Source organism: Mesoplodon densirostris, chromosome 2 (genome assembly GCF_025265405.1).
Source record: "Mesoplodon densirostris isolate mMesDen1 chromosome 2, mMesDen1 primary haplotype, whole genome shotgun sequence".
Lineage (NCBI taxonomy): Eukaryota > Metazoa > Chordata > Mammalia > Artiodactyla > Ziphiidae > Mesoplodon > Mesoplodon densirostris.
The window spans coordinates 171601732-171617533 of NC_082662.1; the positions used below are offsets into that span (position 1 = coordinate 171601732).

Below are 15802 nucleotides of genomic sequence, written 5' to 3' on the forward strand. Positions count from 1 at the left end.
GGACAGGAGACTTCACAAATGCAGGACATAAAAGTGATCAGAAGACACTTGACAGGAGAAAGCATTTTGAAGGAACAGGTCATCCTTACCTTCTTCCCAGTGATTAATGTGACTTCAGCTTTTGATTCATTGGCATTTTTTTCTTCAGCTGTTGTATTCAGTGTCATCTATAGGTATGCTCATTGCATTCTCACATATGTAATCTTTAGTTACTCAACCATTCAGGTTTCTTTACTAACATGTTTATACCCATAGCAAAATAATATTATTTAGTATTTAAGTTGTTTGTATTTATTCAGCAAACATGTATTGAGCATATAGTATATGTATATACCACTGCAAAAGAGTTTCAAATAATTTATATGGTTGCATTGCCCTTAAGGAGGTGGAGTATAGCTTCCTATTTCTTAAATGTGAGCCAGGCCTAAGTGTCTTACTTCCAGAGAGTGTAGTATGGAAAGGGAGGGAAGAGTAACTTCAAAGTGAAAACCCTTTCAAACACTGTCTCAAACCTGGTAGTCAAGGTTCACATCTACAACAATAAGTCGTGTTGACAGTATGTATCCTTGATAACGATATGATGAGAATGACACTTTACCTCTGTGGTCTTCTTCCCAAAAATGCTTTACCCTAGTCTAACCGTGACAAAAATATCAGACCAATCCCAGTTGAAGGACATTCTACAAAATACTGGGCCAGTAATCCTGAAAATTTTCCTTAATGACAGGAGAGGTGTATGAGGTGTACAGAGTTCTCTGAACTATCTTTGCACTAATTCTATAAATCTAAAACTTTATAAAACAAAAGGTTTATTTTTAAAAAATTAGTTAGGGCCTCCCTGGTGGCGCAGTGGTTGAGAGTCCGCCTGCCGATGCAGGGAACGCGGGTTCGTGCCCCGATCCCGGAGGATCCCACATGCCGCTGAGCGGCTGGGCCCGCGAGCCATGGCCGCGGAGCCTGTGTGTCCGGAGCCTGTGCTCCGCAACGGGAGAGGCCACAGCAGTGAGAGGCCCGCGTACAGAAAAAAAAAAAAAAAAAAAAATTAGTTAAAGCGGGCCTCCCTGGTGGCGCAAGTGGTTGAGAGTCCGCCTGCCGATGCAGGGGATACGGGTTCGTGCCCCGGTCTGGGAGGATCCCATATGCCGCGGAGCGGCTGGGCCCGTGAGCCATGGCCGCTGAGCCTGCGCGTCCGGAGCCTGTGCTCCGCAACGGGGGAGGCCACAACAGTGAGAGGCCCGCATACTGCAAAAAAAAAAAAAAAAAAAAAAAAAAAATTAGTTAAAGCTCATCCCATTTACAGTCAAATATATTATTAAACCTGAGTTTTTATTCTGGGAATTCCTAATACTTGAATCTTCATAGGGATTTGTAGTTCTTAGGGCACCAGCTAGAGCTGACACGGAGAGACCCATGTTGCGTGGCCTTTCTCTTCTTTGGTAGTAAAATATGCATATATCAGCACCGCCCCCTCCACAAATATCTGTTTCCTTCAATATCTCATATCAGTGTAGATACCTGTCTTTATTATAGAGCCATACTGAAGCCTATAGCCTAAGACAAGTGTTGATAGCTTTTTAACGACCTCACGGAGATAAAGACTGATCCTCTTGTTGCAAATTCTTTGCCGCACTTCCAGGGTAGGGTGGGGGGGGTCTGGGGGGAGGGAATAGAGTACAGATAAGTTCCTGGGTTCTTTGACCTTGGAGTGTGTGTTCCTGTTTGTTGTTCTTGTTTTGTTTGTTTGTTTTTGTTTTGGAGGTGGGGTGGGGAGGAAATATTACTGAAACACTTTTACTCAACCGTGTTGAAACTGGAAATCTCTTAATGGTTATTTTCTCCTCCTGGGAGTTTCCATAGTATGATGACCAAAATTACATTTTTTCAGGAGTAGACTGTAACTGAAAAAAGGATGATATTTATTTTATCTTAGCTAGTTTTCTTAACATTCTAAATTTCTTAGTATTCTTATGCATAGCAGCAAATCAGATCTGTATCTTTTTTTTTTTTTTTTTTTTTGCGGTACGCGGGCCTCTCACTGTTGTGACCTCTCCCGTTGCGGAGCACAGGCTCCGGACGCGTAGGCTCAGCGGCCATGGCTCACGGGCCCAGCCGCTCCGTGGCATATGGGATCTTCCCAGACCAAGGCAGGAACCCATGTCCTCTGCATCGGCAGGCGGGCTCTCAACCACTGCAGCACCAGGGAAGCCCCAGATCTGTATCTTTAGGAAGTAGTTCTATAATGGGACTTCTTCTTGGCTCCTATTGTTTTTTTGTTTTTTTTTTAAATAAGATGTTGGGGGTAGGAGTTTGTTAATTAATTAATTTATTTTGCTGTGTTGGGTCTTCGTTTCTGTGCAAGGGCTTTCTCTAGTTGGGGCAAGCGGGGGCCACTCTTCATCGCGGTGCGCGGGCCTCTCACTGTCGCGGCCTCTCTTGTTGTGGAGCACAGGCTCCAGACGCGCAGGCTCAGTAGTTGTGGCTCACGGGCCTAGTTGCTCCACGGCATGTGGGATCTTCCCAGACCAGAGCTCAAACCCGTGTCCCCTGCATTAGCAGGCAGATTCTCAACCACTGCGCCACCAGGGAAGCCCCCCTATTGTTTACAGTATCAAAGTGAATTATTTTTCATTTGTCAGAAATGTTTATCTGCTTCTATTCTATTCACTTACATGATCCCAAGTGACATTCATATAGTAACTTATTCTCCAGTAACTTGACACTTGAAAATATTAGTCTCCTACAAATTTGGAAATTTCAAAATATATTTTCTTGTCCAAGTTAATTTATAATCTCACAATATGTAAATAATAACGAACATTTATTGGGCACTTATTGTGGCTCAGTCACTGTTCTAGGAGCTTTGCATGTATTCACTTAACATCCCTACTATTAAGTGCTACTGTAATATATATTTAACAAATGGAAAAACGAGCACAAAAATGAAATAACAGAGAGTGGCAGAGCTGGCATTCAGACTCAAGTGGTCTGGCATCAGACCTGTTTTTTTTTTTTTTTTTTTTTGGCTGCCTTGGGTCTTAATTGTGGCATGTTGGATCTTTCATTGCAGCGTGCAGGCTTCTCTTTAGCTGTGGCGCATAGGCTTCTCTCTGGTTGTGGTGCGTGGGCTATGTAGTTGCGGCATGCGGGCTCTCTAGTTGTGGTGCATGGGCTCAGTAGTTGTGGCTCACGGGCTTAGTTGCACCACGGCATGTGGGATCTTAGTTCCCTGACCAGGGATCGAACTGGCGTCCTCTGCATTGCAAGATGGATTCTTAACCACTGGACCACCAGGGAAGTCCCTGGCATCAGACCTTTTGTCCTGAATATCTTTACTGCTTTTAAGTTTTATTCAGTAAATCTTATCAGAAATTGTTTAAGATATTCCTTTAATAATAATAATTATCCAGAGCCCATATTTCATTGACACATACCATGTTGCCAGTTCAGTTGAGCAAAATTTTTCACACATACAGTACAAAGGATGAGCAGTAAATAAAGATGAAGTTGGAGAAATAACTGTCCTAATATAAAATTGGATATTAAAGTTTGTATCAGCATAACTTTTCATGATGAATAAAATTAATGGTTGATTTTGAGTTTAGAGACTTTTTTATTGCTGGCAGATGTCCATTTAAACTACTCTAAAAGTAGAATTTACCTTATATCCTCATAAATCATTTGTCTTATTTCCTCTGTAATATTGTAAAATTCTTAAAGGCAGAATATTTTTTAAAAACCAATTTTTTATTCTTCACAGAATTTAACACAGTGTCCAAAAAAGCAGATACGTGTATACATTAACCCTATTGGAATAAGGTGGGATATATTATAGCAGTTTAGCATTTGCTGAATGAGTGAGCTATTAGATCTTATTACCTGTTATGATACCATTGACAGAGAGGAAAGGCTTCAAATAAATATATTCCGTGACTTGTTTTTACTAGTAGGTTAGGAATCTGAATTTCTTTTCCTTGTCTTTTCTACAGAATACTTCAAACTTTGTGCAGAAAACTACGACTTCCCGAAACTTTTCATTTTCGTCACTTAGCACACCTAACGCCGGGCTTCGTTGGTGCTGACCTGATGGCACTCTGCCGAGAGGCAGCCATGTGTGCAGTCAACAGGGTCTTAATGAAGCTGCAGGAGCAGCAGCAGAAGAATCCTGAGGTTGAAGGTTTGCCCTCTGAAGGAGGCCAGGAAGAAAGGATCGGAACTGAACCCACTTCTGAAACACAGGTGCTTTCTCTACGGGTACCTTAAACTGTCATTTAAACATCTTTACTGTGTGTTATCTTACAAGCAGGGAAGTGTCAATATAGTTGAGGTTTATGATTTTCTGTTTCATTGGCATTGTATCTTTAGAGTAATTATCAGTTTTACCCAGAGTGTCTATAATTTCAAAAGTACAAGTTGTTTTACTTTTTTCAGTTGATTCTGAATAAATTCCTTTTACAATAATGATTATGAAATCTACAGCAGGTGTTGGCAAACTATGACCCACCTGCTCACTGCCTGTTTTTTTTTTTTTTTTTTTTTTTTGCTGTACGTGGGCCTCTCACTGCCATGGCCTCTCCCGTTGTGGAGCACAGGCTCCGGGCGCACAGGCTCAGCGGCCATGGCTCACGGGCCCAGCCGCTCCACGGCATGTGGGATCTTCCCGGACCGGGGCACGAACCCGTGTCCCCTGCATCGGCAGGCGGACTCTCAACCACTGCGCCACCAGGGAAGCCCTCACTGCCTGTTTTTGTAAATTAAAGTTATATTGGAGCACAGCCATGCTCCTTTATTTTTTATTTTATTTTTTAATACTTTTTTTTTCTTTTTGGTTGTGTCAGGTCTTAGTTGCGGCTCGCGGGCTCCTCAGTTGTGGCATGCGAACTCTTAATTGTGGCAGGCATGTGGGATCTAGTTCCCTGACCAGGATCCAACCCGGGCCCCCTGCATTGAAGTGCTGAGTCTTAACCACTGTGCCACCAGGGAGGTCCCCATGCTCCTTTATTGACACGGAGTCTTTTTCGACTTTCACACTTCACAGCAGAATTCGCATAGACGTCCATACAGCAGAGACCGCATGGCCCATAAAGCCTTTGGTGTTTACTCTAATTCTTTACAGAAAATGTTTTCCAGCTCTTATGAGAACATTGGCATTTTGTTATATTTCCAGGTTACCTTTTGGTTTGATATACTAAGATAGTCTGCTGATGCAACCATATCCTTGTCCCTAGCTGCAAATGGTGCTGGAGGACAGTGCTGAGAATGTGAGAGGGACATTTATTATCCAAGATCTGTTAAAATTTTGAGTTTTGTGAGTCATGAAAACTCAGTATAACATTTATATAGCATTTTATAGCTGGCACAGGGCACTTTTACATATTATATAACTTGCTCCATATAACTTTGTTAAGTAAATATCATTACGTTTCCCATTTCATAATCAAAGAAACTAAGCTTAAGAGATTGTGACTTGCCCGAGGCCACACGGCCTCTACTTTCCAGAGCAGAAACTTAGATCCAGGTCTTTTGTTTTCAAATCATTTGTTTGTTCCGTACTCATTTGGAACCACAATGATATCTGTTAAAAATAATAGTAAATTCATTCCTTTTATAATATTGCATATAAATTAGGCTTTTATAAGTTGAATTATTCAGAGTTACTTTCTACACCTGTTCTTTCATATTCCTCTCAAAGCAAGAAATCTGCCTTTGAAGTTCAAGATTCATTCATACTAGGAAAATTGCCTGCTTTCTGTTTAGTTGATAAACTATCAAGGAGCCATATTATGAAATTAAACTGCCACCAGAGTAACTTTGTTTTAATTTCATCAAAATTCAGCTGTTTCATGAATATTTGTAAATGAAGAATGGAAATAACATGACTGTTGAAATGAATATTTACCAACTGCTTACGTTTGCTATAGCTAGCCCTAGTAGAGTAAATAAAAATCATTCTTCTATATTTGATGATGGTCAATGTATCTTTTTTTTTTTTTTTTTGCGGTATGCAGGCCTCTCACTGTTGTGGCCTCCCCCATTGCGGAGCACAGGCTCCGGACGCGCAGGCTCCGGACGCGCAGGCTCAGCGGCCATGGCTCACGGGCCCAGCCGCTCCGCGGCATATGGGATCCTCCCAGACCGGGGCACGAACTCGTATCCCCTGCATCGGCAGGCGGACTCTCAACCACTTGCGCCACCAGGGAGGCCCGGTCAATGTATCTTTGCTTGACTAAATCAAATGATCCATTTGGAGCAAAATAAATGACCTATGTCAATGGAGAAAATTATTATAATGCATAGAAGTTCGTGTAGTTTACAGAAATATTGCAGTAATAATTTTTTAAAGTACAAACAATAACATTTTCAACAAACTTTGTGGCTTTTCATTTTTTACCCCTCATTTGTTCCCTTTCAGGATGAATTGCAAAGGCTCTTGGGGTTGCTGAGGAACCGAGATCCCCTCTCAGAGGAGCAGCTGCAAGGGCTGTGCCTTGAGTTGAATGATTTCATTGTTGCTCTATCCTCTGTCCAACCCTCTGCTAAAAGGGAAGGCTTTGTCACTGTCCCTAATGTGACATGGGCAGATATTGGTGCCCTGGAAGACATTAGAGAGGAGCTCACCATGGCAATATTGGTAGGTACATCTGCCGCTAACTGTTGTTGGCGTGTGTGATGGGTAAACGGTCATGCGTGTGTACTAGGTTGTATGTCTAAATTGGCTTACCTATATGTTTTCTTTTATCTGTTGTATTATTATTAAGCCCCCAATGATGGTTTTTCATTCTTCTGAGATCTGCTTTAGATTTTTTCTTTTGGTTGTGCTTGAATTCTATGGCAGTGAGTTTAAAGAAGAAAAGAAAAGAAAACATTTTAGGTTTTAACTGAGAATAAATTATTTGAGAAATACTTTCTGAACTTGGTCACGCTCATAAGGGTCAAAGCAGTTTTAATGCCCGTGAAACTTTGGATTTTCATTTACTCTTACTTTTCCACTTCTCTGATCATCTCATGGTTCATTAATGATGTATGATCCATTTAGAGGTGTGTAACTACTGAAAGAGAAAATACGTGGAGATGATAGTGAACAGGTATCTCTTGCTTTTGATTACATAGAGTACCGCTGCTTCTGATTTCTTAAAGGGCGCCATTGCTTAAAATCTTTATAACCTAGAAATCTAGATACATTTTCTAAAAGAGTTTAAAATGTTGAAATACTGTATCTAAAATGTTTTCAGAACTTACATTTAAGTATGAATTTTTCAAGAGCAGGGATTTTTAATTTATCACCACTTACCTCATGCTTGAAACAGAGGTAAGCACTCTGTGCCAGGCACTGTTCTTATCTTCAGGCCTCACAATCAGTGTTGAAAATAGGCATCTAGAGATGATTTGAATATGCAGTAGTAGAAAGTGGACATTTGTAACAGATTGATGTTGGGATTGTTTTTTCCAGGCACCAGTACGTAACCCAGATCAGTTCAAAGCTCTTGGGTTGGTGACTCCAGCTGGAATCCTCCTTGCTGGTCCCCCTGGCTGTGGGAAAACTCTGCTGGCAAAGGTATGGAATAATTCAACTGCATTTATTTTATTTCTTACTATCAGTTAGGATAACATGAATTTAACTTTAAATGTTACAGTGAGATATTTTTGCATATTTTCTATTAGAATTTCATTTTGGAAAGACTGACAATTTTCTTCAGGAAAGTTTCCCACTTTTACTTTAATTACACAAAGTAAATCATTGAAAATTTGGAAAAGAAAATTTTAAATCTACCATAACCCCATCGATTTTAACACAGAAATTTTCATGTTTTCTGTGTATTATATTCTAAGTTTTTAATGAACATTATTGCATAGTTGTAGTTTGTAGCTGACCTTGTTTCCTGCTTTGATATAGTTATTATTTATAAGTTAAGTATTTTCCCCTACGTTCCTTATTACAAATGTTACTTTGAAAAATTAGTTTTTTACAATAGAAAATATAGATAAGCAAAAGGGAAAAGCATTACTTATAATCCTCTCACTATTGCCTACTAGCAACCACTGTTTCATTTTGTTGTTAGTCCTTCCAGATGTTCTTTTGTACATATATATCGATAATATGAATAACTTTTATACATATATTTACAACTATAAGGTTTTTAAACGTGCGTTTCTCGCTTATCAATATTTCTTGAACATCTTCCCATGTCAGTATATACAGATACACATTAGTATTTTTAATGCCTGCGTAGTGTTCTGCCATAAAGATGCTCTATAATTGGGCTTCCCTGGTGGCACAGTGGTTGAGAGTCTGCCTGCCGATGCAGGGCACACAGGTTCGTGCCCTGGTCTGGGAAGATCCCACATGCCGCAGAGCTGCTGGACCCGTGAGACATGGCCGCTGAGCCTGCGCTCCACAACGGGAGAGGCCACAACAGTGAGAGGCCCGCATACTGCAAAAAAGAAAAAAAAAATGATGCTCTATAATTTACGGAAATGATTCCCCTATTAAAACAACATTGCATGAAACAGTCCTGTGCTTACATTTTTGTACCTCGACGGGTAATTTTAATAGAATGCATTCCTAAATAATTTTTTAATAAAAAGAATGCATGTATTTAAAGCTTTTGATCCATTACCACTCAATCAAAATGATCTATTACCCAGTTACACTTGATCCATTACCATTACACTTGATCCATTACCAAAGTGTCTTCCAAAAAGTTTGTACCAGTTTCATCCATATAGGGTATGAGTATCCATTTCCCCAACACCCCAAATTAGCAATAGCCATTAACATTGTTTTTAATATTTGACAATCTAATAGGTAAAAATGGTTATCTTACAGTTTTTAAGTTATGTTTTAAAAGCTACTAGTGGGCTTTTAAAAATAATATGTGTTTATTGGCTTTTTTCTTTATGAATTGTCTGTATCCTTTGTTTTCTTAACATGCTTGTGATTTATTTATAATCACTCTTCATATAGTAAGATCTGTTATATTTGTAGTTTGTCAGTGTTTTTGGCATTCTTACTTTATTGATCATAGTTTTGACACTTTTTTTTTCCTTTGGAATCATGCTTACTAGAACCATTTTTCTTGTCTGTATCTTATATTAGTCATCATTTTTTAATGTCTGTATAATATTCCATCTATAATTTACTTAACCCTTATCAACTTTTAAAAATATTTGGATTGGGCTTCCCTGGTGGCGCAGTGGTTGAGAGTCCACCTGCCGATGCAGGGGACACGGGTTCGTGCCCCGGTCCGGGAGGATCCCACATGCCGTGGAGCGGCTGGGCCCGTGAGCCATGGCCGCTGAGCCTGTGCGTCCGGAGCCTGTGCCCCGCAATGGGAGAGGCCACAACAGTGAGAGGCCTGCGTACCGCAAAAAAAAAAAAAAAAAAAAAAAAAAATTTGGATTACTTGTAAATAAGAAATCAAAATTAATAGCATTTTTAGTAAGTTTCACAGCAGCCGAGTAATCTGCGGCTCCTCAGTAAATAGCAAATATCCACAGTGCCATATGCCCATGTATATACATATATATATACATATATATATATATACACACATAAAATATACATGTAAATTTTTTAAAACTTATTTTTACTTATATTACTAAATTTCCTTGCTTAATGCTTTCAGTACTCTTACAAGGCATTGCTGTAAAGGAGTTTGGGAACAAAGGAGCGAAAGGAGAACACCACGGTTGCTGGTCTATGTTTTTTCACAATAGTTTTAGAAAACTGTAGCCAGAAAGAAGGTCCTGCAAGCTAATATGTGAATTCACTGGATGGATGCAGTTCCCTTGCCTGAGTGCCTTGTAATGTTTGTTTGTTTTTTAGATATATCTGCCTTTGACTAGTTCTGCTCACAGCAGAAAGGAGATAGCTTAGGTCATTTGAAATCCCTAAATAATGTTAAGGCCTCATAGATCAAATTTTTCCTCTTCTTCCAACCCCTTGCCTCCCCAAATTGCCAACACTTTGGTCCCTCTCTGTTCAGTCAGATTTCTGGTATCTGACCATTTAGAGCAGGGAATCTTACCTAGGACTCCATGGATGGACTTCAACAGCTCACTGGATCCATGAGCCCAGGCAATATATTATGAGTGTATGTATTTTTTCCAGGGAGAGAGTTCACACTTCTATTAGATTCTTCAAGAGATTCATGACTACATGCCCTAGAATCTAGAAGTAATAGAAAATGTCCTGGAATGGCAGAAGCAAAGTGTTACTGGAGTAAAGTTATGGAACCACTTATCAGTCAGTACCCGGCAACCTAGAATTGGTTATAAAATTAAGATTTTGGATGACCTTGGTTGTTTTGTTTACTCATGATAACAATAACATAATGAAAAATTTCTAAGCACTAGCACATACTATATAAATAGCATCAAGTAAAGGCATGTGATTGCTGGGGGCCAACACACTGAAAATTGGTGACTAATAAGAAGGAAACTGGAAAGAGAACAGTAAAAATCATTTAGTCATCTGCAACTATATAGTATGGAAGCAAACAGCTCCTAACACTGAGTACAAGATTCATGATGATATCCATGAAAAAATTAAATTATATTCACTGTATTTCATTTATCAATAGAAGAAAAAAGATTTCTGATAATTTCAGGAACTCTTTTGGGTGTTTTAATGGGTGAAATCTTAGTTATCTCGCATATGGATGTTGAAAACCTAATGTAGATGAGTCATGCTTTATTAGATGTGTATCCTGACTCTACTTAGAGCGTGAGAGGTAGGAAAGCTAAGAAATTGGCAGCCGGAAAGACAGAGATTTCAAGATGTGGATAAGCTACATATTGAGCAGTTTTTGCCTGGCAGTGCCTGCATGCATTCATTTGTTCAACCAGTATTTGTTGAGCTACATACACTTTGCCAGAACTTGTGCAAGGTGCTAGGGATAAACTAGTGAACATGACCCCTACTCTAATGGAATTTATTGTCTGTTTTAAAGAGGCAGGCAGTAAACAAAACAATAAAATTGCAGATTCATCTAAGTTATGATGGAAATAAACAAACTGTTGTGGCTATTTTAGGTTTGGTATTCAGGGGATGGTGATATTTAACAGAGTCCTGAAGGACTAGATAGCCACGTGAAGAGGCAGGGAAAGAAGGGGAAGAGTCTTCCAGATAGAGGGAACAGCAGTTGCAAAATCCCTGAAGTGGGAAAGGGCTTGGTGAATTGGAGAACCAGAGAAAGATCTAGTGGCTGGACTAAGAAGAAACTGTCATGTCGCAAAATATAGGCTTGCAAGCCATGGTGAATATTTCAATTTGTACTTGAAAATAAATGAGAAACATAGTAAAACTATATGATTTCATTTACATTTTTAAAAAATCTTATTGGATTATAGTTGTGTTTCAGGTGTACAGCAAAGTGAATCAGTTATACATATATATATATCCACTCTTTTTTTTTTTAGATTCTTTTTCCCATATAGGCCATTACAGAGTATTGAGTAGAGTTCCCTGTGCTATACAGCAGGTTCTTATTAGTTATCTATTTTATATATAGTAGTGTGTATATGTCAGCCCCAATCTCCCAATTTATCCCTCCCCCCCTCATTTACATTTTTGAGTTAAGTGGAGAATGGATTGGAGGAAAGCAAGAGAGAGAGGAAGCCAGTTAGGGTTGTTTGGTTTGGTTTGGTTTGGGTTTTTTTGCATGTCCAGACAATAGGTGATGCTGGTCTGGATGAGGGTTGTGGTATAGTGGAGAAATAGGAAGTATCAGACTCACCTACATTTTAGCATTAGAGCTAATAGAACTTACAGATGGATTGGCTGACCTGACAAGACAAGAGATCAAGGGGAGACGCCGTGGTTTTTGCTTAGAAGATATATTTACTGGGTTAGGGAGAAAAAGAGTTTGGGGTGTGGGATTTGGGGAGAGTTGGGAGAAATTCAGGAGTCCTGCTTTGGAAACGATAGATTTGAAAATCCTATGAGATCCAAATGGGAAATGAAAAAAAAAAAAAAAATCCAAGGGGAGATGCTGAGCAATGTGTTAAACATAAATCTTGAGCTCAGATATCAGGTTCTAAGAATAGGAAAGAACTTTATTCCCTGATCATTTTGAAGTCGTGAGTGATTTTATTCGGATTTCATCTCTACATTCTCAGTGTAATTTTTGTATTCTTCTACACATATAACCATATATTTCTCCTTTGTTATTCTCTTTGGCTTTCAGCCATGCAGTTTAATCTTTATTTATTAAACAAAATAACCTGTAAATACTGTAAAGACTGATAGCGATGCTTTTGACTTCTGGTTTATGAATGAATGAATGAATGATTGCTTTCATTGGGCACGGCATTTGTTTATACAGAGATTATGATTTCACTAGGATTCTAAGCTAGGGCTACAAATATACTTACATATACCATGTTTATATAAACAAAACATTTACATAAATGTTTCAGGTCATTTCCATCTGATTTCTAGTCTGTGGGAAGTTTTAGGTTCACATTTACTTCCTTTGATTTTCTTTTTATTCCCATTTGTCTCCTCTCCTTCTAATGAGAAAGAGGCAGCTATAAAAAGGGGGAACTAGAGTATAAACCACAAGAAGTCCTTGCATTATCACAAATTATTGTTATTTTATTATATGTTTGTCTTGTGTCTTTTTTCTCTTACTAGGCTGTTGCAAATGAGTCTGGGTTAAATTTTATATCTGTCAAGGGGCCTGAGTTACTAAATATGGTAAGTTGTTGTGGCATTAGCCATTATTTTTGATTAGGAAAAGTAGTGGTCATTCAAATTACAGGGTCCTCAGATCATTGAAACAGTTGGGTTTTTTGGTAAAATCACTGCAATAGGAGTGAAGAGATTGAGCTTTGCTCTGCTGTACTACTTACCGTGTATAAATGCTTTCTTAATTAAGTCTGTTAACCTCTGAGCCTAAGTTTTCTCACCAGCAAAATGGAAATAATCAAAATAGTCAACATTTAAAGTGTTAACTCTGAATTTGTCAAACCCTTTATATATATTATTCTTCAACGCCCTGTGAGATACAAATTGTTTTCTCTGATTCACAGATGAGGAAACTTAAGTTTGGAGGGGTCATATAACTTGGCCAATGTCCAACAGCTTGGGGATAGTGGAGCTGACATTTGATCTGCTTTCCTTGTCCTGTTGTTGTATAGCTCAAATGAGTTAAGGATTAATAAATAAAAATACTTAGGGGGGAAGAAATCACTAAACTACTATATAATAACTTCTTTCTGCATTTAAGCAGCTTATATCTTAAATTTAAGAGACTTTGAATTTCTTATTTCTTGTTTATGCCTATGAAGAGTAAAATGCCATTCAATAATATTCAAACAAAGAAGAAATGAAAGTGGTATCATTTGTTTTAAAAGGCTTTTTCAATTTATCCCCCCTCTAATTTTTTTTGTTTCCTATTAAATATGTTACTTTGCTCCTAAAATAAGGATTTGTACTTTTATTTTTACTCTTCTTACACTTCATTTTGGCTTTCTAGTGGAGGAGGTATTCAAAATAAGCGCTGAGGGGAAGGGATTGATGGGAGGTGAAGGGTGAGGCTGGAAAAGAAATAATAGCCAGGCAGTGCAGGGCCTTCATACCAAGCTGGAGTCAAAATGTTACCTTTAGAATATTAGAGAGCTAACAGAGTGTAACTTTTTTTTTTAAGAGTGTAATATTTTTAAAATTTTACTATGAAATATTTCAAGCATATAAGAAGTTATAAAGAGTAATATATTGACCCCTCCATGTATCTAACATCCAGCCTTAAAAAAAACCCCAGGGCCTCCCTGGTGGCGCAGTGGTTGAGAGTCCGCCTGCCGATGCAGGGGATACGGGTTCGTGCCCCGGTCTGGGAGGATCCCATATGCCGCGGAGCGGCTGGGCCCGTGAGCCATGGCCGCTGGGCCTGTGCATCCGGAGCCTGTGCTCCGCAACGGGAGAGGCCACAACAGTGAGAGGCCCGCATACCACAAAAAAAGAAAAAAAAAAAAAACCCCAATATATACTCGAAGCCCCCTGCAAACCTTTCCTAATCATGTCCTCCATTCTCTTTCCCATAGAATTTACTATAATCCTGAATTTGGTGTTTATTAATTCTGTACACTTCTTTCTACATTTACTGTATATGTTATATATTTATCCCTAAATAACATGTATTATTTTACACGTTTCAAAAAATAAGTTTATGAGAATTGGAAATGTGAACATCTACCGGACATTTTTTTTTTTTTTTTTTTTTTTTTTTTTGCAGTACATGGGCCTCTCACTGTTGTGGCCTCTCCCGTTGCGGAGCACAGGCTCCGGATGCGCAGGCTCAGCGGCCATGGCTCACGAGCCCAGCCGCTCTGCGGCATGTGGGATCTTCCCGAACCGGGGCATGAACCCGTGTCCCCTGCATCAGCAGGCGGACTCACAACCACTGCGCCACCAGGGAAGCCCTCTACTGGACATTTTATATTAAGAAAATAACTTTTAAGTGTGATAATGATGTAGTTATGTTAAAACCATTATCTTTGGACTTCCCTGGTGGCTCAGTGGTTAAGAATCTGCCTGCCAATGCAGGGGACACAGATGCGAGCCCTGATCAGGGAAGATCCCATGTGCCACAGAGCAACTAAGCCCCATGTGCCACAACTACTGAGCCTGCACTCTAGAGCCTGTGAGCCACAACTACTGAGCCCGCGTGCCAAAACTACTGCAGCCCACGCGCCTAGACCTGTGCTCTGCAACAAGAGAAGCCACTGCAATGAGAAGCCCACGCACCACAACAAAGAGTAGCCCCCGCTCGCCGCAACTAGAGAAAGCCTGCACATAGCAACGAAGACCCAACACAGCCATAAATAAATAAATAAATAAATTTATAAATGATGGGATTTTTTAAAATATATTTTTTAAAAAAACATTATCTTTGGGCTTCCCTGGTGGCGCAGTGGTTGAGTGTCCGCCTGCCGATGCAGGGGACACGGGTTCGTGCCCCTGTCTGGGAGGATCTCACATGCCGCGGAGCGGCTGGGCCCGTGAGCCATGGCCGCTGAGCCTGCGCATCCGGAGCCTGTGCTCTGCAACGGGAGAGGCCACAACAGTGAGAGACCCGTGTACTGCAAAAAACAAAACAAAACATAACAAAACAAAAAATTATCTTTTAGAGACAGTGAAATATTTACAAATAAAGTTATGATGTCTGGGCTTTCCATCAAAATATCAAGTAGAAAGAAAAGTGGACAGAGTATAGATGAAGCAAGGTTGATCATGAATTGAGCTGATAATAAAATAATGAAGCAGGGTGATGGGTATATCTGGGGTTTATTAAACTATTATATCTACTTTATTATATGTTTGGAGCTCCTTTTATAAATGGTAAAGCAAAAACAAAGCCACTTTATATAAATGGTATGTGTTCTTTTGTAACTTGATTTTATTGTTATTTTTGTTGAACATTATAATATTTATCTGTGGTGATATATTTACCTCTAGTTATTAATTCTCTGTGCAGTAGTCCATTGAATGAGTATAACCACACTTTTTAAAAAATCAGTTTTTTTCTTTTAAAAAAAAAAAATATTTATTTATTTATTTGGTTGCACCAGGTGTTAGTTGTGGCAGGTGGGCTCCTTAGTTGCTGCTCGCCGGCTCCTTAGTTGTGGCATGCGAACTCTTAGTTGCAGCATGCATGTGGGATCTAGTTCCCTGACCAGGGATTGAACCCAGGCCCCCTGCACTGGGAGCATGGAATCTTAACCACTGTGCCACCAGGGAAGTCCCTTAAAAACACCAGTTTTTTTTTCTTGATTCACGCTTAGGTTGAACATTATATACATA

At 39.4% G+C, this 15802-nt stretch overlaps 1 protein-coding gene across 2 annotated transcripts in view; it reads left to right on the plus strand.

The window, feature by feature from the left end:
* Positions 1–15802, plus strand: part of NVL (nuclear VCP like) — an 82238-nt gene that overhangs the window by 26501 nt on the left and 39935 nt on the right. For both annotated transcript variants that reach the window (XM_060091379.1, XM_060091380.1), the window contains 4 exons: positions 3987–4236; positions 6410–6628; positions 7448–7552; positions 12635–12697. In XM_060091379.1, the coding sequence (XP_059947362.1) occupies positions 3987–4236; positions 6410–6628; positions 7448–7552; positions 12635–12697 (637 nt within the window). The remainder of the gene's footprint in view (positions 1–3986; positions 4237–6409; positions 6629–7447; positions 7553–12634; positions 12698–15802) is intronic.